Source organism: Rhipicephalus sanguineus, unplaced genomic scaffold (assembly GCF_013339695.2).
Source record: "Rhipicephalus sanguineus isolate Rsan-2018 unplaced genomic scaffold, BIME_Rsan_1.4 Seq1954, whole genome shotgun sequence".
Taxonomy (NCBI): Eukaryota; Metazoa; Arthropoda; class Arachnida; order Ixodida; family Ixodidae; genus Rhipicephalus; species Rhipicephalus sanguineus.
In genome coordinates, this window is record NW_023614736.1 from 1 (window position 1) to 27,672 (window position 27,672).

At 46.5% G+C, this 27,672-nt stretch overlaps 1 protein-coding gene across 1 annotated transcript in view; it reads left to right on the forward strand.

Moving 5' to 3' along the window:
• The first annotated feature begins 2,351 nt into the window (after positions 1-2,351).
• Positions 2,352-27,672, forward strand: part of LOC119376689 (snake venom 5'-nucleotidase-like) — a 34,239-nt gene continuing 8,918 nt past the window's right edge. The window contains exons 1-5 of the mRNA XM_049411463.1: positions 2,352-2,389; positions 10,463-10,797; positions 14,674-14,811; positions 15,060-15,285; positions 25,448-25,633. Coding sequence (XP_049267420.1) covers positions 10,579-10,797; positions 14,674-14,811; positions 15,060-15,285; positions 25,448-25,633 — 769 coding nt within the window. The 5' untranslated portion in view covers positions 2,352-2,389; positions 10,463-10,578. The remainder of the gene's footprint in view (positions 2,390-10,462; positions 10,798-14,673; positions 14,812-15,059; positions 15,286-25,447; positions 25,634-27,672) is intronic.

The following is a 27,672-nucleotide window of genomic DNA, read 5'->3' on the forward strand; positions in this document are numbered from 1 at the left end:
GGACGTACGCGACAGAATTTTCACGTTATTCATTCATGACCCGACAGTCATATCGTCAAATCTTCTTACCCTCCCTGTCAGTTAGGGTCGGCACCCAGTTAAGGAGGCGATCATGAGAGCACCCAGACGTAGGCGGCTAGGAAGATAGATAGATAGTAGATAGAAACGTAGATAGAAACGGTCAACTTGCCAAAGGTCGCTGAGAAATGCTTCGCATCTAACAATAAAAAATATCCGATTCGAGTAAAATCAAACCCAGGCCTTCTGCGTAGCAAGCAGGTGCTCTACCACAGAACGATGCAATTGCTTGAAAATGCTCCCCCCCCCCCCCCAAAAAAAACGCTATGAATGTCATGTAGCGGGAGGAGTCTCCATAACGCATGTAATACAGCGGCAGAAGCGTAGAATTGCGCCAGGTGCAAAACGTGGGAATTGCGCAGCGAGCAGGTGTTCCAAGGGCCTACCCATTACAAACGTACAGACATTTATTCATCATCATCAGCAAAAAGCATAAACAAAGTGAGCAGTGTGCAGATTCGCGTGTGGCCTTACGGACGCGTAGAGGGCCCTTCGCTGATTCGCAAAATAAGAATTACAGCGCAGGGGCCACTTCTCGACTCTAGTACTTGCAGTATACCTAGGCATTCAAGCGTAGTTTGAAACGGCAATGTACGCGCACAGACGTTCGTTTCTTCGCGACCACGGTTGTGGCATCCACGAGAACCGAAGCATGGCTGGAATTGAGAAGGCGATGCGCCCGGGGCTGATTGCACTATCGCGCTCTACACTCGAAGGCGAAGGTCAAGCTTCATCCAAGGTTTTTTGTGGGTGCCAAGGCAATCTGGCGGGCATAACCCGAGAGAGGCGGTGGCTTGTTTTGGATGTACAGCGATGGGGCTTTTGTATGTGCACTTGACCAAGGGTCATGTAGCTGTACAGCGAAGGATATCTTTGAACAGCTCCCGGAAGAGATGTAGCAACAATGACTGTTTAATTCCCGCAAAATGTCCGTTTGAATTGTCTTCTAAACACGGAAGAACGGTGCAAATATACACGTTTCACTGTGTATATACGACGCATTCATCACGGGGAAAAATTCGAAGAGAGACGAGAGAACAAGACTGCGTCCTGTCATCTCAACTCTTTATTATCTCCTTCTGCCTTGTTCTTCCGGCATGAAGTCGGCCTGCCATGTCAACTCGCGAGCGCTTGCAAGATGAATATGCATTTTAAAAAACATATCGTAAAATAAAAAAAAAAAATATCTATGAAACAACGATTTACCCTGTTCAGATGGATTAGTTGAAGATGCGGATATTATACTTAAGTGTCAAATTGAGTTGTAACACTTGCAAAGTTAAAAATAATAGCCCTTTATCTTGTTAGTTGTTATATATGTATGTAAAGTGTTGAAATAGCAAAATAGAGTAGCAGTGAAGTCGTGTCTACTCCAGTACGGGGTATAGAATATGTGCTCCTACTCATAGGCGTGCGCACAGGGGGGCAGGGGGGGCGGTCGCCCCCCTCCTAATCACCTAAGAGGGGGGTGCAATATTTTCCCCGTACAATGACCCTTCTAGTCACCTAAGAAGGGAGGGGGGCGCAAAATATGCCGCATACATTGACTTAGTAGGGTGGGGGGGGCGCTGCGACGAACCTTTGCCCCCCCCTAATGGGGAACCCTGCGCACGCCTATGCTCCTACTAATATCTACTAGCAATACTCTTACAGCGGAACTGTGAATGGCACACCTGCTTCATTTTGCAGCACCCGGCGTCCGTCGGCGTGCAAAAGGAACTCGCGTGACCTACTCTGAGCAAATGATGACTAGTTCGACGTCTTCTTTATATCACAGTTCACTGAAATTTGTGGCGTCATCAAGACGTCATCGTGTCGGCGGATGATGCTGATGTCATCACGTGATGCATCATGTGATACGGACGTCGTCATGTTACGTAATCGTCACAGCGCACGGTGACGTCACGTGATGACTTCACCAATTGACATCATTGATCGGTCAAAGGTGGGCAGATCCCGGGGGCAGTGGCACACCAAGCGAGGTGCAGAAGGCTTCCGTTGAGCGGTACGCGTTTCGTACGTGTTTCTATGCGTCAGTGGAGTCTAGGCGTCTCGACAGTGCCCTCTGGACAGTTTGAACCGGAAATCTCGGTTTCTTAGTACTTACAGACGTCACATCGATGTCGTCACATTTGTAGAGTTGGTGCATTTATATGCTGCGGACTCTACGTAGCTCCAAGGCGTTTGTCAATGGCCTTTCGAACGTGTTCTGGCAGGATTAATGTCGCAGCATAGCACGAAAGTGGGCACGTATTTATTTATTCAATTAAGCGAAGCTCGTACAGACTGACCTGTGTAGCTGGTGATGGTGGTGAGTGAGTTAAAACTTTTATTGATTGTAAGTAGGGCTCCGTGTTTTAGGATGAATCCTAAAAAAATACGATGAACACTCGCTGGTAAAGTTTTTGATAATTCGGATTTATCCGATAAACTCCGATTTTAACGGCCTATACGATTAGGTTCCTTTCATCGAAAGGGCATGTTCTAAGCTGTCATTGATGCATCGGTCGATTTGGCCGATATACAGTTCACCCCACGTCAGCAGTTTCTCGTAGACCACACCCGTCGCACATTTAACAATTTAACAATGTACAACATTGTTGAACCCCTGCGGTTTTTGAGACTTCAGAATGTCCAGTGCTTTTTCGCTGAGCGCTGAGTCTTCTGGCTCTCCCTGTACCTAGCGCAAACGCTGAAAGGGCATTTTCAAAGCTGAGAATCATCAATCGAAAGGATGGTGCTTCCATCAGTTCCAGCACCGTCGTAAATTATGCTTTCGTCTATCACAACAAGCGTTAATTAATGTAGTAATAAGCACAAACGTAAGTGTTTTGTATTCAAGCATTTGTGCTTGCGTGTATGTGTTGGTGCGTTCAAACCTTTCAGACAAATGAAATACGCTTAATCTGTTGTGTTGTTTCCGTATTCAAATAGATATCATTTGATGTAAGATTTAGAAGTATCGAGAATAACGCGAAATTAAACTCCGAATTTCGGAGAATTGGGGATTTACGAGAAATACTCTCTGATAAACGCCGCATTTCGGCCAAAAAAAATAATAAACCCCGAAAAACACCTTTCGAATTCTGAGGGAAAAAAACAACTCCGAAAACACGGAACCCTAATTATAAAGTTTCTGGGCAACTGGGTGGCGTCCTCAGTCTAGGGCCGCCACTGGCCTTTGCGGCTCGCTGGGCTTGGTCAAGCATAGGAAGCTGGCTCTCCCGATACTTGCTAGCTAGTCAGGTCTCCCACTGCCTTCATCCAGACGTTGTCCTCGAAAGGGGAGATTCGACGTTCAGGGGCATTCCCACGTAATGTGGGCCATAGTTGGCAGTTCCCTACAACACGGACAGCTGTGCGCGTACAGTGAGGGATTTATGTAGTGTTTTCATTCTAGGTGAAGGTACGTCTTGGTCTGTAGCCGTGTTCGAAAAAGCCTACCTCACCGACAACTGGCACGCACCAAAATAATAAATAAGAAAGAAATTGAGCCAGCTCCACTGCGCGAGCATTGTCGAAACAGCGAGAATTATGCCCGTTCTTCATCAGGCTATATTGCACTTCCATGTTTTTCAACTCTTCCGTTCGTTGGCGCTCACCTTCGGCATCTCCTGCGCGAACATCGCGGTTGGCTCGGCGACGACATGCCCGTTCTCGCGTCAGCTCTCGCTGACGCTCAGCGTCGGGTGGCTTCTTCATCGGGAGAATGAGAAATGTTCGCCATCTTGAAAGCGCAGACTCCTGAACACTGATACCGACAAGCTATTTTACACTCCACTGGGCCTAACCGTCCCCCCCACCATTTTTGCTCGTTTCTCGATTGTTCACCCCCCTCCTCACATTTTCCGCCCTCGCCCTCGCCTCTCTCAGCACACGCAGCCCTCCCTTCCTACCGAGCCTCACTCTCCACACTGCGAGACCACGTGATCACCGCTACCACAACGCCGGACATGAAAGCCCTGACTAAGAACAGCTTCGCTGCTAAAAACTGCGTTCCGGGGCTAGGGTTTGAACCCGGGGACGCCCCAAAACAGCGTTCCGGGGACGGCCGCTACCTAAAGACAAACAGACAAACAAACGAAGAAGAGTAGTACGTCAGCCCCGACCGCGCCTAGCTTCGCTTGCCCCCGTTTAGCTGATCAGGGAGGGGTTACTGAATTATTTGTATGTATAACTCGTTTTACTGTAATTTCATTCTTCTATTGATTAAGATACTGATGATTGATTTTATTTTTACTAAGTTATTGTGCTTTTCAGTCCGGGCTACGATAACTTTGTAGGCGTGATCGCCGCAATTTTAAGTATGAGGTGACGGTAAAATACGTGACCAGACAAATGACGTGTCGTTGTTATACAGTGCGCGGAAAAAAAAAAGATAACCTAGAAAATTTCCTGCGCATTGCGAGCGGCGGCATGTTGAGCGTTTCTTTCAGAGACGGAACGCTTTGAATTCGCTAGTAGGACGACAAGATTCGAGTACGTTGCTAGTGGCGGCCTGGTGGGGATGCCAAATGACTGATGCACGTTCCAGGAATGGACGCACAAGGAAATTATATGAGCGACTCCGGGTGTCCCTGTCGGCCAAGTACCGAAAGAACTTCAGAAAGCCAACGTTTCTTTTTAGCTTTAGATATAATATACCCTGTATGGTCAGTCCACGTTAATCTAGAGTTAATTAAGACGCCGAGGTATTTAACCGATGTTACCGAGTCTGCTGTGATATCGTTACTGCGTTGGTGACCTTAAGACAGGAGTGAACATCAAGCGTGTGGTCTTTTCTATGTTAATTTGCAGTGTTGACGTCATCAGGAATAACTATTATTGCGATAGCAATTATATGGACAGTCTCGGCTAATTTTAGGGGCGAAGCTCCTTAAAGCGGCACCCGTTCGTCCCCGTCGTAGTGCGTAACCAGTCTTAACGCTAGTACCAGATCTTCACCTCCAAGGTGGTGCCGGTGGGAGATTTCTCCTGTGCGTTGTTGAACAATAAAAAATTCGCAGCGTGCGCGTTAACCTAAAAGCCGACTTCTTCTGTCTCTCATTCCCCATTAGCAGCCATTGGCATGTTCCAGTAGGAAACGTTAGTAGAAGTAGAAGTGTAAGTGTTAGCTAAATACCGACTTCTGTCTCTCATTCCCATTAGCAGCCATTGTTTACCTCCAAGGTAGTGCCTGGTGAGATTTCTCCTGTGCGTGATTAAACAATAAAAATTTTGTTCAATACGCCGTTGATTGATGAAATAAACCAACGAAAGACGTCAGATGTTTTCTAAAAGCAAAACGAAAGGACGCCAGACGTTTCTAATGCAAAACGAAAAGACGCCAGCTGCTTAACGAAAGACGCCACATGTTTTCTAAAGCAATGGTTTTCTAAACAATGAAAATTCACAGCGTACATGTAAAATTAAAGTGAGCTGCAAGTCGTCATAACTCTCATCGAACCTTTAGTATAAACGCGCCCGATCTCATGTCGGTGATGATGTACTGGGCAGAATTCACGGAAGATTCATGGTTTACCGATGAACCTCCGCAGCTTCGCCCACTCATCATCATTCACTCCGTGGATATGCTGTGATTTTTTTTGTCCGTCCCCGTCGCCGTCATTCACCGTATATGTATAAGTATGTATATATATATGAAAGTCCCAAAGAAAAATAATTTTGAAAAAATGCTTCCGAAGCGCGGAATCGAACCAGGTACCTCTCGCTCCGCAGACCGTGTTTTTTCTGTATAACGGAATCACAGGTAAAAAGGCGACCTGTTGAATTAATACTTATTGATATGCCATTATTATATCTGAAAAAATAAAAGCGGACCTCTTACTGGACCTTGATGGTCCATGACCTTGTGCACGTCATGCGCACCTCACGAACGTTTCATTCTTTTCTTTCGGCCTTTTTTACGTTGCTTCGCGGTTCCTTGCTGTATTTGGCGCTACGAAATGTATCATGCACCGATCACGTGCGTAAGTAAATGACATCCGACGAAAGTAAATTCGAATGCATAGGTACCCTATCAGTTCTTTTTTCTCTGGGATTAGCTTCACACGCCGTTTCTTTTCCGACAATTTCGAAATCAGTCGGGTTGTGTTTGCAGTGACGATAATTCTCAGCGGCCTTGACCCTGGCCTTTATGGTAAACACTATTTGATTCAAACTTATTTTCATTGGGTTCGCTTCACTGACGTGAGAGAGCACTCACTGCGTGATATTTACCAACTTTATCGTGAAAGGTCCGAGGAAATGCCACAATCTTTTCGTCTAGGCAGCTCTATTTCATCATAAACCCGGAATTAAACCTGACATTAACAAGCTATACCAGGGAAAACTTGACTACATGATGCACGTCTGTGTAATGCTCGGTGGCCAGAAAGGTGCTGACATACACTGGGACTCTTGCAGCGCCGGCTCTCACAAGCGTTAAAGGGACACTAAGGAGAAACAATAACTCGGTTTAGGTCGATAAATTGTGCTCTGAGAACTCTAATGTCGTTAATTTCACCATCATAGGTTTATCAATAGAGGAGAAAATCAAGTTCAAAATTTCATTTTTAAATTTCGCGCCGAAATCTCCCCGCGTGACGTCACCGATTTCAAAGTGTATTTGTCGTGTTTTGGCACCATTGTCTCAACAAAATTACCGCAAACTTGGTATGTTAAGTCTATGGCCCCCTCAGAGGACAATGTACTTCATTTTTACCGGTTAGGAACTAGGTAGTCCCTAGTAGGCGCCGTCCAAACATGTGACGTCACGGCGAATGGTGGGGAAACTTGAATGTGACGTCGCCACCCACATTTTGTTTTTACGTGTTTTCTCGCTTACTAAGCGTCTTCTCGCAGCAAGCGGGGTGTTTTTGGTATCGTGAAGGAGTACTTTACTAATGTGAGAAAAATCGTTTTGCTCTTTAGTGTTTCTTTAAAAGCACTATAGCCTACAGGAAAATGTAAAAAGAAAAAGTGCTCGTGTCTGCGCCGCTCTTTCATGTTTACTGATGAAGCCAGACGACAAGCCTTGACCTAAACGCAGCTGAAAGTAAGATATCAAGGTTCGCTGGTACCGCGAGCGGTCGTGGGTTCGATGCCCGTTGACGTAACTTTTTTTCTTTGATATCTGATCGTGTAAGCTTTTTCTACGTCATTTCCGTGACGGAAATACGTCACTGAAGTCTTGGTGGACCACGGCATAAAACACTTTCGTGTTAAAATGAAAATAAAGCGATGACGTGCTTTTTATGAGTACCGGCCATTTGTCCCCTGCTTTGCGAGGATAAATGTGAGAAGTAAACAGTTCTTGGAATGCAACATCGGGGGATCGTCGGCCGCCATTATCCTCAAACAAACATGCATGCCCGTAGCACCCCCTTTAGATGATCAGGGGGGCAGCGGCGGTCCTCCTTCCCCTTCCCCCCGTGTGCAAGCCTCTGGCGAGTAAGCATATATCATGTGCAAAATACGCATATGCACAAACGCACAGAAAAGGCCCACTCATTGTCATAGCCGCTTTTGCGTGTTCGCTTCATGAAATGAATAATAGGCAACGAATTACCTTTATTATCAAGTGTCGTTTAACAAAACAATGTTCGAACAGCGGTCGTTACTTATTCCCCCCTTTTTTTTTGTACGCTCGCTGAATTCCTCGCGTGGTCTATACTGAAAGCCATAAAAATTCGTGTATAAAATAATACGAAATGACAAATGTTGAGAGCCCTTTTTTTTGGCCAACCCTCTGGTTTCCAGTCCCATCGTGGGCGGAGCCACCAACTTGATCTGGGGGCCTCCGGCTCTTCAGATTCGAGTTCCTCAGGTCTCCAATAAAGTTCTTGTCATGTCATGTCATGTCCTCTGGTTCAGAACTATCAATAATAAATGTATAAATCAAAATGATGATATCGTTGGGATTCTGAAAGAAACGCCACCCCTATAATGTGGTTATCGTTTCTTTTAAAATCCATTTAAGCCTGTGAAAATTTTCATACTTTAAAATTGCTTTTTGTCTCTATGGCGTTGGGTGAAGAAGAAATTGCAGAAAAAAAGAAAACAGCCAAAACGTATATACCTGTTGTGAACTTTGCGTGTTCTCACACGATTTTTAACAGCAAAGCTGCTGTGTCTCCTCGTAGCTTGTGCGGTTGGTTGGTTGAAAACTTTATTTGGGTCCTGCAAGGCGCACGTCAGCGCACAGCGGGCGACTCCCACGTTTGTGCAGTATGGTATGGTATGGTATGGTATGGTATGGCATGGTATGGTATGGAAAAACTTTATTTAGGTCCGTCGGGGCGTGAACTAGCACGTACCACCAGAAAACTCCTCAAGTGGGTATGCGCCACACGAACTGGGCAAGCCCCATCACCGTCTACAGCAGGTGCGAGCGTTAAACGAAAACGAACACGTGGAAAAAAAGAGAGAGAAAGAAAGAGATAGAAAGAGAGAGGAAGAGAAAAATAGAGAGAAATAAATGGAACAACGAGATTGAGAGACAAAGACAGACAGAGGAAAACATAGAAAGAGAGATAAAAACATAGACAGAAACAGACACGAAAAAGAGATAGAAAAAAGTAGAGAGAGCCAGACAGAAGGAGAGAGAGAAACAAAGAAAGCGAGAGAGAAAGAAAAGGAAGGAGGAGAAATAAAGATAGAGAGAAGAGAAAGAAATAGATGTAGAGAGAAAGAAAGGAATAGAATGAAACAGATACAAAAAAGAGGTACAAGCAACAGAGAGGAAGAGGAAGAAAGAGAAGAAAGAAATGAAAAGAAAAAAAGAGGAGAAACATGGAAGCCATCCAGCTGCGCTCTTCAGGCTTGACGTCAGTAGTGGGAAGTTGCCGTAATTTCTCTCTTTACTGCTTTGGGCAAAACAACGTATCAGCTCAATAAGTGAAGCAGCCGAGATAGCTTAGCGGCAGAGGTGTTGCGATGCTGAGCTGGAGGCCGTGGGTTCGACTCGCAGACACGGCGGCCGCATTTCGATCGGCCCGTCGTGCACGAAGAGCCGCGCACGCAGTTTCAGTTACACTCGCGCATTTACAAGTGCCACTGCAAGATAGCAAACAATGATTTATGACTTGCTGAATGCATAATAATAATAATAATAATTGTTGGGGTTCAACGTCCCAAGACCATGATATGATTATGAGAGACGCCGTAGTGCTGGACTCCGGAAATTTCGACCACCTGGGGTTCTTTAACGTGCGCTTAAATTCGCTGAATGTATCTAATGTAAGTTGACTGCAGTGTGGCAAAAAAAGAAATGTTGATATTCTTCCTCTTGCGGATGCGTATAAATCTTTCTCTTGTGCTGCTTTATTATTCTTTTTTTTTCACTAATACTAGTTACCGTCTTTTTCCCCAGCTGCTTGGAAAAGGTGCAGTCCAATTGACAAATGAAGGATGCGCTTTATCATTACGACTATTATCCTGTCAAAGAATATCATGAAGAATGCTTTTCGGGATGAGGTGGCGTTTTTTAGCGGGATGTAACATAGTCATGTAGTGAGGAAGAACAATAATATTATATCTGGCGATTTTACATGCCAAAACCCCGATATGATTATGAGGCACGCCGTAGTGAATGAATCCGGAAATTTCGACCATCTGGTGTTGTTTAACGTGCACTAACATCGCACCGTACTCGAGCCTCTAGCATTTCGCCTCCATCGAAATGCGACCGTCGCGGCTGGGATCGAAACCGCTGTACTTTTGGGTCAGTAGCCAAGCCCCGTAGCCACTATATACCACTGAGCCGGACAATAAGGAATAGCAGGCGAGGGACGCACTTTCCAGGCGACCTATCCTCCTTCTTTATCAAATGTTACCGCCTTCGTCACTCTTCGCTGCATATAGTATTTTCTTTTTTTTTTTACTCACAGAGCAGTACCTCATTCTTCAGTTGTTCCTCAGTTATATTTGACATGTACTTTAACTATAAAGGTACGTGTCTTCGTGGCACGTGCAGAGGCGCCCTCGGGCCTGTGTATGATTAATCAATTCGCACATGACCACTGATACTAAACAACGATGAATCATCAACAAAGACTACGACGAGTGTTTGGCTTCAGGTCACAGTAGCCACCGATAATGCGCATTTTATTTCGTTTGTGAAATTATGTATGTAAATGCTAGCCTTTCCCATGACGACAGCTTTGTTTATTAGGGTCGATGAGTTGTAACCTTTCAATCAAATGGCGCCGAATGAAGGCTCAAGGGTCCTCCGCGTGTGCATGTACGTAAATGGTTTGTTGCCGTCACAAAGACAGCTTCAAACTATGCTTGCAAGAGTTCGGACTAGATATCGAGTGCAGTGGCGTCAGTCTGAAGGAATTTTGCTTCTGCTGCATGGGTTCATTCCTACGTTTAGACTTTTCTTTTCTTGCATGTATTTCAGTGGTGCCTCAAGACACTTGGGTAGCGCGGGCTACTGAACTGCCCACGTTCGTGCATTGTGTTCATCGTTCATGATATTTTACCGGAAAGACTGGGCAGGATATCTGGATCCCGACAATGCGGTGCTTCTCGGCTACTGCGTTCGTTTTATTTTTGTGCTGTCATTTACGCCACAGTGCACGAGACAATGGCGCTCAAGGAAGTGCAGGACTGCAGCTGACGATTCTACACACTAACGACATCCACTCGCACATCGTCCCGAGCTCTAAAGATGGCGGTCTATGCACCGCTAATAAGAGTCAGTGCTATGGAGGTGTTGCCAGGATTACGCACAAAGTAAGTCTTTCAAAGCAGTGAACTTTGCTCGAAAATATGAAAACGTAGTTATAGTATGCACTAGTACCTAAACAGCAGTGAAATTCCATGTACAACCTGTATTATTAGACCCGCTTCGTTTTTTTTTATTGCGTCAGCAATCACATGGACAGTCTAGTAGAATTTTGTTCCGTCACCGGCATTTCCGTATAAAGTCCAAACCGATGACATCACCCCGCGCGTCCTAAGTTCTGTGTGCGAGTGAAAGCATGCGATGGCTGCCGATGGTCGCAGATCAAGCAGAGATGAAACGCACCAGCCGTCTCCGTCGCGCGAAGGCGCATGAAGGGGTGCCGGAGGGGGGCCTGCGTCGCTCGGGCAGCGACCGCAACTTTTGATCAAACAGGCGCGGCCGCGCGCGCGCTATTTCGACAGAGATTAGCAGACGGCTCGTACGCTTGTACGTGGCGTGCTCTCACCGGTTACTTTGCGTTGAAGCGATAGACAGCACGAAGGTCGCTTTGCTCGCCGCAGCGGCCAGTGTTCTCTTACGCCAGCGTTTTGTGGGTTGCGCCAGACCGGATGCTAAAGAAGCTAGCCGCTAGCCTTACGTCGTATAACATTCCGACTCGTTGCTATCGCATTACCAAGATCCTTACTAAAGAGGGATACAGTTTTGTCCTTGCGGCGACACTGTGGCTATTTTTTGTAATGATTTCGTCACTAGGAAGTCAAATGGAATCGAGACAGCCATGCAGTTCAATAGCTTATAAGACCGGCGATGTTTCAGTACTGGCACACTCAGGCTTGAAGTTTCTGCAAGGAGGCACCACTGCAGCGCTGCGCGCGTGTTTTCTCCGTCAGTGCTGCTTGACGCTGTCGGCCATTAAACCCTGCTCAAAGTATTGAGACATCCGTCTTTACATTTGTATAACACTGTGTGCGGAATGTTCAGGAACACTATGCCTGCAACGACATCGAGTGGAACCGCCGTCGGGAGCACGCTTAGTGTAAATTGCTCCTCGTGTCGTCTCGTAGCCACAGGTGCGTACGCGTGCGTGCGTGACGTAGTCTTCTTGTGGCCTTTCCGTGACCGCAGCGCACTAGTAATGAGATGGAAACCCGCTCTTGAAGATTACTACGGCATTTGATCCACGGCTATCACGTAGCTGTTATAGTAAATCGTTTGTGTCTAGTACACTGTGCACGCTCTGTCACCCTGCTCCGTTCAACACAGGCATTTGAACCGTCTTGTTTGTCAGTGTATTGATCCCACTACGAACGAAGTTCGATGCCATTTTAAAGAAAATAAGTTGAAGGCAGCAACCTTTAGTTAGATGATCGTTCTCACCGTTCGTTAATCGCGTCATAGGTATTTAATATTATGGAAATTGGGAAGACTGCGTTTGTTTGTACTCGACTGCTTAAGTGGCAGAAGCTTGAAACACATTTTTAAAAGGTAGGCAAAGGAAGAGACGAACAAACGTGCAACAAAATGTTGACTGGATGTCCTGCGGTTTTTTTTCTTTTTTTCTTTTTTACAGCAAGCATCATACGTGTAGGGGATTGGTCCGTTTGTCCGTTAGTGAGCAGACACGTGCCACCGAAATGGGCAAACCCCACCACTCACCACTAGTCCACTAAAAATGAAGAGAACACGCGAGCGGCAAGCATCAGCTTATGCGCCTCAGAAATTGGGCAAACGCCACTCCTAACCACTGGTCCATGAAATAGGAAGGGAACACGCGGGCAGCGAAGACCAATTAAGATCGCGCACGTAACGCAAAACGCATGCGGCAAGCCAGACACGACGACGCATGTCGCGGAAAAAAGACGCATGATGCTCAAATTGAAAACTTTAAAGGAGCATACGCTAAGTTCAAAAGGGACTTTACGGACGGTCATTTCGGGTTTAGTTGCAGGGTCTGTGATCAGCTATGGTTCGAAAGTCTGCGTCATCTTTGTGTCGTGTGCTAAACAGCTTCGCTAGACATCCACCTTCAAGAGTAGAATGGCTCCTCAAATATTTTCTGGCATACTTCTCTCGTTGCGCTAATTGATATGTTTCGCCTGAAGGCACGTTGAAAAGAAGCAGTCTATATTACTAACCGTATTGGAAACCAATAATGACATTTACGAGCAGGACATTACGCACGACGATTGCGAAACATGATAGACGTGACGTGGTGCGATAAATGTTCGAGACAGACCGCTTGTCAGTGATGTTATGATTTCTTTTTTCTCAGTGAAAGGCAAAAGCCCTACAAGCAGCGCTCCTCCGAATCCACCGAGAACCACAAACTGAACGGCTGTCTACCGGATGTAGTCACCATAGGCTCCGTGCAGACGTAACTCCGCTCGGCGTCCCTAGCGGCAAGAAGCGCAGATTTGGCGGGATGCTCTGACGCGCTCGAAATAGGGTGAAGTCGAGGAACTATGCCTTTTACGATGACTACACTTTTCGGGCTTCTCGCGCTTGGCTAGAGCGACGGTACGTCCGCGTTATCAACGCGATCAGTCAGCCGCAGGTGGTGGACGATAAGAATAATATAGCATACAACATCGCTCCGCGATTGCACCCCTCCTCGCTCCACGCTCCCGCTGTGACGGCGCGAGGTATTTTCGCGGGCAGTTCGTTTTGTGCCGGTTCCGCTGTTCGTAGGAATGCCGAACTCCAGGAATAATTGCTGCGTTGTTGGGTGCAATAATCCCTACAGGAATTCTCTGGGCACGCGTTTTTACCGGTTTCCATTTAGAGAATATGAACGGAATCGGTGTGAACGGCAGATCGCACTCGTTCGACGACAAAATTGAGTTTTGTAAATAGATGGTTTTTTTTTCTGGGGTTGCATTTGCCCGTGATTGTTAATCTGCCGAGCAACACCTCTTCCAAGACGCCGTGAACGTGACCCGCTTCGAGGAGTTCCCTACCCTTCTTCAGGTTAGCTCCTCGGAAGAAACTATCTGTATCACGTAGCTCTCTGAATCCAAACGTAATAATAATTGGCACGCTTTGCAGTGCCATGGCAGCAAAACACGAGCCGCGACGACGAACTCGGCTGCACTGAATAAGTCGGCGCAGCGAATGCAGTGCCATGGCCGTTCGATGGAAAGCGTTTTTTTTTTTTTTTCATTCAGCGGCCGTGACAGTGCAATTGCTGGTGTTGCCGGTTTCAAGCTGCCGCGTTAGCTCGAGGGTGATAAGCTGTGATTGTTTAGTGAGTGAGACGGCCCGCGTTACACGTGCGCAGTTTCGCTCAGCGGGCTCGTCACCTCCGTTGTCTTCCCCCAGTTAATGCATTTTATGTTGCCGCGTTCGCCTGAGGATACACGAGGTCTGGCGAAAAGAAGCACATGCGCTAACGCTACGTTCTCTGACAGCTGATAACAATTTGACGTCTTTTGGAAGCGAACGGGAAAGAGAACGCTTCAAGAAGCGAAGCACTAAAACACGGCGCAGTGGCTGGCCGCCGCCTGTGTCGCCTGCTTCCCCCCCCCCCCCCCCCCCCCCCCCCCCCCCCCCATCCCGCCAAATCTGCTGCCGTGGCCGCTTTGGCGCTGGAGGCAGCGCGCGACTGTGGCGGCTCCTAACGTATGCACGGTGCCCATAGTCACCATGCGTCACGAACGCTCTCACCCTCACCGCAAGCAGCCGCACGCTCCGAGCATCGCGTTCCAATCGCCGAGTACTGTGCGTACAGCTCACATAAAGCGTACATTTTCGGTAATAGGAATTCACGTTTGCTTTCGGCGCAAATAGTAGGAAAATGTTGCACTCGCGTCAGAGTTATCTCTGTGGTACTTTGTAACGGTGTAAGGAAACGATCCTCTGGCCATGCTTGCCAATTTGTCTCATATTGCGCTACATTAAAATACTGTTATCGTTTTCCTTTTCAGGTAAAAGAGTTGAAGAAGAATCATAAAAACGCAATGTTTATGAATGCTGGAGATTTCTATCAAGGAACTGCTTGGTACAACATACTCAAATACAACATAGTTTCTGCCGTTATGGAGAAAATGGGCTACGATTATGTGGCAAGTGTATCATTATCACAATGTAAAAACATACATGAGGGCAAACTTCGCGCTTTCCCAGCCTCAAGCTTGCAATATATTTTTCTTTTTAATCCAATATAACTAAAATATTATAACTCGAGCTGCATTGTACGTAACTAAATGCAGGTACCTTGTAGACCCCGATTAAATGATGTAGCTTGGGCCTTCAATTTTTCATATGCCTTATGTTATTTAAATGAACATTACTTTTGTCTTCGCGATTGCAGTGTTTAGGAAATCATGAATTTGACGATGGACCAAAAGGACTTGCCCCATTTTTACTCCGTATGCAAGCAGCCAACATTTCTGTCATCAACACCAACGCAGACTTTTCGAAAGAAGATGCACTAAAGAATATTACACTTCCGAAATCTGTGACAAAAATTATAAATGGAACGAAAATTGGCATTGTTGGAGCAGTGCTTCATGAAACTCGAGAGCTTTCGAGTCCAGGTGAGCGAACTTATATCGGAAATAATAAGAAGCTGTGATATTGCCTCTTAGGTTATTTGTTCCTTTGAGGAATACACAGACACCAAGTACATGCCTTTAGAACTATAAAATAAACGCCGAGCTGTGTGTTGCAATGGTCCGAACAATGCAAGAATTCCATTTCAGTGCTATTTCTTTGGAGCCTCTTTAGCAATCGGAATATCACTGATGTACCGCTTAGAAGAAAGTAATAGAATTGAATGAAAGTAATCGTTACGTTATATCAGCCCTAATTGCGTGTTCGAGCTGCTACAAAGGCAGTAAGTTCGATCCGTCACCAGTGTCATTGGCCGCCGCGCGCTTCAGAGAAAAGCGCAATTACTGGGAGTCATGTAAGGAAGAAGATGGAAAAGAAGACGCAAGGGTACAGTTCTTAGAGGGTGAAAAAGAGGAGAAACGAAAATAAACAGTAATGGCGACCGTATTGGATTCGTGATTCCTCGGTGTCGTTACAATTTTGGCGCAGTCTACTGCAGGATCCTGGGCGCGCCTGAACAGCTCCGATTTTCCGACGACCATGCGCGTCGACGTCGCTGCAAGATGTGTCAAGACGGTGAGCGTTGCATGCTGCGTCTATGGTGGAAAGTCGATCTGTTCGCGTGAGCACTGACTGTTCGGCGACATATCGTTAATTCTCGAAAGAAGATATGAATCGCGAGGAACTTAAAGCGGCCATCGCGCATACTGGTCGGCTTCATAGTGAAGATAGACTACACGAAGCCGGACTGACAAAAGAGGAGATTGCTGAAAGAGACAGCCCGTTAAGAGGCAAAGATATTTTCCAAGATGTAATCAAGCTGCAGGAACAAAATAGCAAGCGGCAACAACAACTGTTGGAGCTTTTAATGCAGACAGGAGTTGGCCGATCTCTGAAACCACCTTTGGAAGTAACTAAGCCAGAGATCTACGATGGATCATCATCAATGAGTGCTCAAGCCTGGCTTGACTTCTACGAATACGCATGCGATCAAAATTTTTGGAATCACGATCGCGACAAAATAATGGACATGCGATTCTACCTGGGAGGCGTTGCGAAGACCTGGCATGACATCCGAGCAACAGAGAAGGCAGGACATCCTTGGGCGGACTGGAGGCAGAGCTTTCTAGCGACATTCTGTGAAAGCAAGTTTCGAAGTTGGGACCGTGCGATAGCCTTGAGGTACCTCTCTGGTCCTGTTACGAACTACTTTTTTGAGAAGTGGAGGCTATTGCATGCGGCGGACTCTGCACTCTCCGACTCGTCACTTGTGTGCCTCATCACGTTGGGACTTCCTGAATGCATGCAGCGCCATGTTCAGCTTGGAACACCACGAACGCCTGAGGAGCTACTGCAGATTATGAAGCTGTTGTTCGTTCAACAGCGACAGTCTTCGGCAAGCGAAGTGACCACCGCTGAAATGTTTCCAGCACCTGAATGGCCAGACCCATTCAGCGAACCCGAGCCGTCTACGAAAAACACAAGGCAGACGAAGAAAAGGAAATTTACCAAATGATGTTCTGACGACCCTTCGTCCCGAGCATACGAAAAGATTTTTCTCACGGACCGCGCCAAGCTAATATACGTGCCTGCGCAAGTAAATGGGAAGGATGTGAAAGCTCTAGTTGACAGTGGAGCGTCAATCACTGTCATTAACAAGGACGCGATTCCTCAGCTAACTATAAGAAAAGATTGTCCCGTCATCGTGTACGGCTATGATGGCAGGAAACAACTGTATGATGAATGGACAGAGATCTTGATTACGTGTCAGGGCAAGAGTACGACTGTGAAAGCACTGGCCCTTCACGGAGTGAAGTATCAACTTCTTTTGTCCCGCCCGGTAATGCAAGAATTGCGTTTGAATCATTATTGGGATGGACAAGTTACCACAGCATGATGATCGCCTGCTGACTACCTTTACAGCCGACGCCGAAAACCCCCGCAAGCCCACCGCCGCAGAAGACGTCACTCGCATGTATCCTGAGTTACTTTGTGTAGGCGGATACCCGAAGGCGACCACTAAGTTTGAAGTACCATTTGAGCTCCGAGATACGACCATAGTGAAGCGGAAGGCTTACAACATGTCCAGAGAAAAGAAGTTGTGGCTGAAGGCAGAGCTACAGAAAATGCTTGATGCCGGTGTCATACGCCCTTCTACGTCTCCTTTTCCTTCACCGATAACTATTGCACCAAAAGAGGACGGAACATTTCGTCTCTGCACCGATTACAGGCATATAAACAAGCAGACTGACCTTTTTCCCTTTCCAATGCCACATATTGACGAAATAATCAATGAAACCGGAGGCTGCAAAGTGTTTTCGCGTCTCGACCTTTGCAAAGGCTTCTGGCAAGTACCTCTGCAAGAAGAAACGAAGAAGTTCTCGGCATTCATTACGCCATTTGACGTGTATGAGTACAACCGGCTGCCATTTGGCTGGAAAAATTCTCCAGCTTGGTTTCAGAAGATGATGAACAGTGTTTTGAAGCCACACTTGGGAGTCTTCTGCAACGTTTATATTGACGACATTATAGTGTACTCAAGATCAAAAGAGGAGCACTCTGGACATCTCGGGAAAGTGTTACAAGCACTTAGTGACGCGGATCTCAAGATCAATGAGAAGAAAAGCGAGTTCTTTAAGTCGAAAGTGGTTTTCCTTGGAAGAGTGTTCGACGGAACCACCAAGAGCACCAAACAGGAGTCCGTTCAAAGGATCGCAAAGCTCACGAAGCCACATGACATTCACTCACTTCGAGTTTTTCTTGGACTAGCAGGCCACTTCAGGAGTTTTATTAAAGATTTCTCCAAGACGACGAAGTGCTTGACGGAGCTCACGAAGAAACAAGTGCCTTTTGTTTGGACCGAAGATTGCGAAAGGGTTTATCAAGAACTTGTACGTCGTATATCATCGGACCCTATCCTTACGCTACCGGGCTATAGTTTACCTTTCGAGATGAATACGGACGCTTCCAATTATGGTACAGGGGCAGTTCTGTACCAAAGAGACCTCAGTTCACCTCCAACTCAACAGCTTAGGGTTATAGGATACTACTCCTACACCTTCAACCCTACCCAGCAGAATTATTCCACAACTGAGAAGGAGGCTCTTGTTGTTTTAATGGCTGTGCGCTACTTCCGATCATACATCGACGGAAGAAAGTTTTCCTTATATACGGATCACCAAGCATTAACGCACCTGTTGAATATGTCGGAGCCAAGGGGAAAATTGGCCCGATGGGTCAATGAACTTCAACAGTACGATTTTGACGTCTTCCACCGTGAAGGTAGCCATCTTACTGACGCCGACGCAATGTCTCGGTTGGCGGTCGAGATCCCGCATGGAACAGTTAACTTGACGAGACTATGGGAAGGGTATGAAAGTCTACACTTCAAGGATGGCAAGTTCGTCGTACCAGACACACTGATTCCGAAAGTGCTTCACTTATATCACGACAGCCCCGAATCAGGTGGTCATGATGGCTTCTGGCGAACGTACAACAAGCTTCTCAGACGGTTCACATGGACAAACATGAAAAAAGACGTCGAAGCCTATGTCAAGTCGTGCCACTTGTGTCAAGTGAATAAAGCGAAGTACAGGCCTCGACCAGACGAGCTCGTCTTGCCAAACCATTCGGACAAACCCTTTGAAGTCGTCCACGTGGACTTTGCGGAACTGAAAAAGAAGAGTTCCGGGGTTCGCAAGACACAGTCTTTCTTGATTGCCATAGATCAGTGCACCAGAATGGTAGCGGCACGTCCTGGACGAGAAGACACGAACAGCGTTATCGCTTTGCTTGACCGAGCGATATTCTCACAGCTGAAAGTCGTGATATCTGACAATGGACCCGCATTTTTAAGCAAGAAACTTCAGCAGTGGGCAGATAGCCGTGGCATTACACTACGCCGTTGCGCTCCATTTCACCCGCAGGCCAATGGAATGGCGGAAAGGGTTATACGTGACATCAAGCAATTCATGTCCATGTACCCAACGTTTAAAGGCGGATGGAAGTGCTGCCTAGAAGCGGCTGTGGCTCACCACAACAGAACACACACTACGAGTCTTGGCTGCAGCCCGCATCTTGCTGCCTATGGCGAAGTGCCAATACTGCCAGCCGACAAAGAACTTAAAATCGATGATCAACTGCAATTGTTTGAACACCGAAAAACCAACCAGGCACAAAGGAGATACCGAAAGGCGATGAAACTCCAATTCGACAAGCGACACCAAGGACACAAGCCGGATATTGGACTGAATGATCTTGTGCTCGTGCGGAAGGGTCTGCCCGGTAGCGACAAAAGAATTCTTGGACCGTTTAAAGTCGTAAAAATATCGGTACAGCAAGGTGTGCTAAAGACCATTGGCTACCTCAATGACGGACAGCTTGAATTCGCCGCTACAAGCAACGTTCTTCGGTATCACCCCAGGAGGGGTGACGACAAACAACGGGGGGAGTGTAAGGAAGAAGATGGAAAAGAAGACGCAAGGGTAAGTTCTTAGAGGGCGAAAAAGAGGAGAAACGAAAATAAACAGTAATGGCGACCGTATTGGATTCGTGATTCCTCGGTGTCGTTACAAGTCATTTCTAGGGAGTGTAATTGATTGTAAATGTACGTCTAACCCGCAATTTTCCTATTTCTATTTCTTTTAATTTATGAGCCGTACATTACTACCTGCCTGGATAATCTGTCCGTCCGTATGTCTGCCTGTCTGTTTTGTCTCATTTGTTTATGTGTGCGTTCAAATTCGACCCAACGTAAGACTTACATAGACAGTCTACGTTGACAGATTCGAGCCCGTGTCGCCCGCGTAAAGAAAAGCGTCTCTGGGACGTGACGCCACCTCGCGTCGAGAATTGAAAGCTGAAGGAAAGCAGACGTTGTTTATTAACTTCTATAGTTAATCCTCCCCGCCCCCTCTCCCCCTTCTGCATTGAGTATATATGCCAGGCCCAGAGGACAACTTCTATAGTGTTTCTATAGTGTTTGGAGGAGGACGACGACGTATGCCTCTTGCACAGCGCGTTGTTTACCATGGGACAGTTATTACAGCGAAAGCTGTTATGAGATCATTTCACCGGCCGTTTTTGGTGCCGTAGTTGTCCGCCGCCGCCGCCGCCGCCGCCGGTGTCCGTAACCAGTATCGCTCGAAATAAGAAAAAAAAAACTTAAAGAAAAAAATTCCAGGATGGAACGAGGTTCGAACCTGGGCCCTCTGCGTGGGAGCCCAGTATTCAACCTCTGAGCCATGCCGGAGCTTGAAACTGCTTTGCAAAAAGGTCCTATACAGGCTTCATGTCGGGAAGGAACCACATTAGCATATGCAATATAGCGTGGTAAAAAGAGTAGAATAAGCACCAAGCGTCGCACAAAGCGAATTCTGTAACCAGGCGTCACACAATGCGAATTGCGCAACGAGTAGGTTGTTGAATGCTTCCAACCCATTACAAAGAGCTCTGCCATAATTCTTCATCGTCATCACGCACAGCATCAACAAAGTGCGCATAATGCCTTACATGCGTTTAGCAGGTACCACGGCTGTCTGTAGAATGACGAAAAATGGCACAGTGCCTACTGCCGTACTTCTCAAAAATTACAATGATTTATAGCGTAGTGGGTTCCTCGCAAGTGCACTTCTGTTGGTTGCCAAGGAAGCCCATAAGGCCCCCATGATCCATTTCCTCAGGGTCTCAATAAAGTCAATTCTCTCTCTCTCTCTCGCTCTACGTTTCTCCGTTAAAGTGTGTTATAAAGCGTGGTAGGACAGTTAAATAACGACTGGGCGTCACACAATATGCATTACGTAACTAGTGGGTCGTTTAAAGCTTCCAACCCATTACAAAGGGCGCAACCATAATTATTCATCGTCATCAACCGCCGCATCAACAAACTGCACATACTCGCTTACATATGGTACCTCGCTTCTCCGCAGAACAACGAATAATGTCGTGCTGGGTGCTTCCCAACTTCCCAAAAAATTACGCTTTGTGGCGTAGTGGGTACGTTGCTAATGTACCTGTATTAGTAGCCACAGGAGAGTTTATAACGGGCTCTAGAAATGCCGCTCTTCCAGCTTTCGCTGTGACTGTGCTGCGGTTTCAGCGCAGGCCTGGCGTTTTTGCTTATTTTTTTATCTTTCTCCTGTAGTCATCGGTAATTTATTTGGCTACACTGGGAGTAGATTCGGCTGCGCACCCACCAGTCGGTACGCCTGGTGGGTGCGCCGACAGCCACCAGTGACACCGACAGTGAGTCCACTGAACTGCTTTCGGCGAGCAGTGAGGGTTCCGACGATGAGTTCAAGCCTATTTATAGCCATAAGGCAAAACGAAGATCTCTGGACACTTCACCGCCTTCAACCACATCGACGGGAAAGGCGAAGGTGGTTTGGCGCAGAACCCGGTGTTACGGGCTGTTTTGGCCCGTAACACCCCCGAAATAGTTATGTAATGTGCATTCGGTTAGGCTGCTGTATCGCGATGAAGTTCAACGAATGGCGGAATAGGCCATGTCAAACACTTCTGGGCCTGTACGACCCTTTAGGTCACTTACCAGGCACTTGCAAAAGTGTTCTCGTAGCTGCAGTTCGCAACAGAGTGCTCGAACATTTCTCGAAGTTCATAGCCATAGGGCGTTACAATGACGACAATTTACTCGAACGGTGCGGTTTGCATGATGTCGCCTGAATTTTCAGAGCATTCCACTACGACGTCCCTCACAATTGTATCGTGGTTTTGGGACGTAAAATCCCGTCAGTTATTATGATGGAACCGGCACATCTCTGGTGCCAAACGACATCAAGGATGTACGAGTCAACCCGCGCAAGGAAAAACTAGGCCATCGACGTTATTCACCTGGTATCTCTGCTTGCTCTAACCAGTAGCCACAGACCTCCACGGCATCAAGGTCCACGCTCACATTCCACTGAACAAGGTGGTTGGCGTAATATAGGATGCCGACATTACCATTCCTTCTGGCGACCTTCCGATGCTGATCAAGGCATTTAGTGACCATACCATCATCGTCCAAGTCTCACGTTTCTGGCAACTCGCGTTGCGTGAAGATTGTCTTCAAAGGCAACATATTGCCATCCCACGTGAAGGTGGAAGACTTTCGTCACGAGGTCCGTCCATTTACACCAAGACTAGTTCAGTGCAGGAAATGCCAGGAATATGGATTTGCAGGAATGTGGCGATTTGCTCCGGCTATGCAGTCCCACACAATACGGAATCTTGCCGAGCAACCCTGAAATGTCCCAAATGCCATGGATCGCACGAAGCTTCATCAAGAGACTGTACACTGATGAAAAAAGAATGGAGTGTCCTGAAACAGATGTTACGGGACGGCTAGACGCACAAAGAGGCTGCTGATATCGTGAGAAAGAGAACGACGCTCGCGTTGGCGACGGAGGTCTAGGACTACTGCTGCCCACTCTGGAAAGACACCGCGATCTCCTACTCCGACAGACCGCCAGAGTTCTCATAAGCGACAGTTACCCCCACTGCAGCCACCCCCCCTCCCCCGCCCAATGTATCACAGTCGGAGAGCCGAAAAGACGCAGAGGCTTTGAAAGCGGAGGCGGATGTCGCGTGGCCCTCACTACCACCACTGCGCACTCACAGAGCCTATTAGAACTTGCTGTTGAGCTAGTTGGTAACTCATCATATTTAAGAAACTTGGCGCTACTTATCATTCCCCCATTCACGTCCCACACGTTCTTGCGTGTATGCGTGTGTGAATGTGTGCGCGAATGTGGGAATGCCAAGTTGCGCCAAGTCTATTCAATGTCATAGAGAGCTGGCGCAAAATGTTCCTCAACGTACTCCATCGTCCACAGACGGTTTCCACGACAAAAACCTACAAGTCCCTGTTGTGTTGAGATCCCTCACAAGCACGATGCGCCCTCTCCTCAACAGAATGACATCTCCATCACCTCAATACGCACTGCAAGATCTGGATTCCTTGGAGCCAGGCCTTGCAAGCCTTTTTTTTGTGACATCTCGGATTCCAGTCTACCGTTAAAGGGGACTGTATACCGTCCTTCATCGCTTTTCTCTTTTAGTGCCGCAACAGAAAGCGTACCGTCTGATGTGTCCAACCTTGCAGTGGTTTCTCAGGAAAGTGAGTAGAAATCTTTAAGACAGAATTTTTCGATCTGCGTTCGGTCTTCTTCCATTGGCGTGAAACATGCCCGCAACACTGATTGGTGGACGCGATGATGATTATAGTGCCGGTAAAAATTAAAACCGAAAGCAGATGTGACATCTGTAGGATTACTTTATTTTCGCTAAACACGAATGTAATGAATGTAAGTCTTTTTCATCGCGCTAGCGGTTAAATGAAGCCTTATACGATTACAGAACACTTGTTTTGCTGTAATCGCAGTCTGTGCGTTTATTTTAGCACTGCTGCCGCAATCCAAGCCAAGTTGAGTCATCAAAAAGATACGATAAATGCACGTCTTCACAGCGCAGCACATGTGAGACATCCTAACAACAATACAGCTGCACATTACGACAAGCTCGGAGGCCCGCATGGCATAGCGCATGAGTTGAAGGAGACGAAATTGAAGACGGCGCCGCAAACAGCGCCACCGGGCGCCTTTTTGGATGAGTGAGAAGAAAAAAGCAAAAAATTACCCTCTGACGCATCCGAAAGCGGCCTCCAGTGCGTAAAATACAATTTCAAGTTATACATATTTTGTTTTAAGCGAAATCAGTCTACCTGCGAGGATTTCTTGTCCTACCAGTAGATTGACCACATGGCTGTTGGGTGACGCTAGCGGTCATTCTTTCACGATTTTCAACATCAAATTAAAAATATGGTTCCTATTTTATGGGGCAAAAGCATGCTCGTTGCCGCCGTTGTGACGAACGATCTTCTCATTTTCACCACAATCAGAAAATAATTTCCGAGTGGTAGACAGTCCCTTAAGGACAGCGGCAGAGGAACTGGTCTCAAATATCTCTCGATTGTGACTGTCTGTGTGTGCGCGGTAAACCTTGATAGGTGCGGGTGTGTGTGCGTGCGCGTATCACTTGTTCTTTCTTTCCTCCTCGCTTTCTCTTTTCTATTACTCCCCCCCCCCCTCTGTGGGGCAGCAAACCGTTGCCTCTCTCTCTCTCCCGCAATAGATTTTAAATATGTAGGAAACTCAGCGAAGCGTGCATCAAATACAACACGCCGAGATAAGCTTAGCAGGTAAGGCGTTGCGCTTCTAAGCTTAAGGTCTCGGGTTCGATTCCTGGCCACGGCGGCCGCATCTCGATGGTGGCGAAACGCACAAACTCCCGTGGACATAGATTTGATGTACGTTAAATCTATCTATCTATCTATCTATCTATCTATCTATCTATCTATCTATCTATCTATCTATCTATCTATCTATCTATCTATCTATCTATCTATCTATCTATCTATCTATCTATCTATCTATCTATCTATCTATCTATCTATCTATCTATCTATCTATCTATCTATCTATCTATCTATCTATCTATCTATCTATCTATCTATCTATCTATCTATCTATCTATCTATCTATCTATCTATAGTAAATCAGTCGGACGCCCAGTGGTGAAATGAACGTAGGTTTATTGACGCACACTCCTTTTATAGCACGAGTGATAACTCGTGATAAGGCCACCGCTGCTTGCGTGGGTGATAAGCGATGAAACGTACATGTGACGTCAGTACATAACACTATCAATGTTGGACAAACTTCTGTTTTACTTGACATGGAAGAAGCGCATAGAGGAAGCAAATATACAAAGAGCCTCACAATTTCTCGGTCCCGATTCCAACTACTGGAATATGTAACTGTGCTAATGCTAGTACCTTCAGTTTTAATCTGAGACGACTAGCAATCAACTTCACAAAGTATTGCATGCTTAAAAGCGCAACCAAAAATTTTCTTCTTGAAGGGGGGAGGGCTGTTGGCCATTCTTTAGATGGTACGTTCGTGCGTGTGTATATGTGTGCGTGGATGTACACACATGCAAAATTGAAAAAAATTCGGGGAGGAGGGGTGAGACCCCCTATCCTCTCCGCACCTGCCTACGCCAATGTGCACACATATGTGTAGGCGGGCCGGGCAGCAAACCAATATATGACATCTAAATTCTTATACAAGGAAACACTTTACGTTTCAGGTAACGTCACATTCAGCAATGATCTGGAGAGCATCAGGAATGAATCCAGGAAACTTGCTCAGAACGGCACACAGATTATAATCGCCATCACTCACATTGGCTATCTCCATGAAATGGAAATTGCGGCACAGGTGGAAGAAGTGGACATAGTTGTCGGAGGCCACACGAATACATTTTTGTATCACGGTGCGTAACATTTATTGCCGATTTATGTGCATAGATACTCTTATTACGTGGCATCCGGCTTCGAAATTGCTTCTTTCTAGCACTCTTTCTGTCCTCACCATGTGCGTCATGAATTACAAAGGGCATTCCCGTCTCAGCCCTTTACACTGCGCCCTTTGGTAGATCCCCCTCTCATTCGAACTATCGTAGCTTCGTTTCGAACTCTAAATTCCGGGTAAGATAACCAGAATGCATAGACCTTTCCACGTGCGCGCATGTTTCCGTAAACATTCAGCCTCCCGCAGAAAACAAGCTTTTATGATGCCTATTTTCTTGATCTCAATGTTTTACAGCGATGTTTTATACTTCTGGTTGGTCGAAAAATTTTGTGGCGTAAACATACAGCTATCATCATCATCATGAACGGGTATGTACCTCAGAAATTGGGCGACAGACGGGTGCCGTGTAGCAAGGCGGTGAGAGAAAGACAGAAACAAAGAGAGGGAGAAAGAAAGAAAGACACGGAAAGAAAGAGAGAAAAACTTGGCGAAAAACAATTCCTCACGAGGTGGCGGGATTCGAATTCGCGTACCCACGATCCGAACGCAAGCGCCTTAACCACTCGGCTATCCAGGCACTTCAACAATTGAAGGCGAACGGCATATCTTCCTTTGCAATCAGGTATAGAGATCAGTATACATTTCAATAAATAAAACTACAAAACAAGCATCAAAACCGCATGATGGATGATACAGCGCCCGTGAACAATGGGAACACCCTCCCACGCGTTCCCGGTAAATATTAGGTTGCAGCTGCTTTGCACTTCACACGAGGGCTTCGAATGACGTCAAACGACCCGTTTCTTCTCCCCGCGGGCGTTTCCTGATTCAGTTCATTCTCATTCACTCGAACTCATTCATTGAACTCATTCAGTTCATTCTAAGACTGCCATGGGTAGACCACGGAAATTAAAGACACCAGCAGAACAGCATGAATACAATGTTCGACGGAAGGAACAAATTCGTGTTGCTGAAAATGGCCGCGGAACCAGTCTACCACAGCGGACACAAAGCGATTATCACTACCATTGCTCTAAAGTCATAATAAAACATAACCCCCTCCCCCGCCCCCCATCAGCATGCGTGGTGTTTGGTACAGCACATTCACGTTCGCAGGACGGGATGGCGGCCATCTTTTTTTTTTCTTTTTTCATAGCTCGCAGTCATTGTTCTTTCATTTCGAACTCTGCCCTGTTTTAACGCGGTTGCGCATAATGTACAAGTTCTTTTCCCCTTCCTTGCCGTTGAGCCTGGCGTGTCTCATAATGCATATCACGGTTTTGGAACGTAAAACCCCCAAAAAAGATCGTCTTTCAGCCCACCTCTTTCTGTCTGGTATGTTAGCTGTATTTAGCTTTATCCTTCCATTACTCTTGTGGTGCGCTAACGTATTTTTTGCTGTCGATCTGACCTTTTGGTTTTACATTTTCGTTTTACTGTTTTCGTATTTTCCCCTGTAGACTGTTTTCAGATTGTTATAGGTTATTATGATTTTTTCCTTTTCGAGTGCACAAACACAGTGACCTTATGGTTGAGTTTGGACGCGTTAAAGGGATACTAAAGAGAAACAATGAATTGGTTTAGATTGGCAAAGTGTGCTCGGAGAACTCTTGTGTCGTTTATTTCACCACCATAGGTTTATGATTAGAGAAGAAAACTAACTTCAAAGTTTCATTTTTAAATTTCGCGCCGAACTTTGTAATTCGTGACGTAAAAGACTTCAAAGAGCATTTAACGTATTTTGGCGCCACTGGCTCGACGAAATTTCCACAAACTCGCTTATGTCAAGTCTCTGGCCCCGTCAGAGGACAAAGCACTTCGATTTAACCGATTAGGAACTACGTAGGCCCAATCAGGCGCCGTCAAAGATATGTGACGTCACGGCAAATGGTGCGGGAATTCCAAGGCGGCGTCGCCACCTGTATTTTCTTTTCGCGCGTTTTCTCGCTTATTAAGCGTCTTCGCGCAGAAAGCGTGGTGTTTTTGGTATCGTGGAAGAAT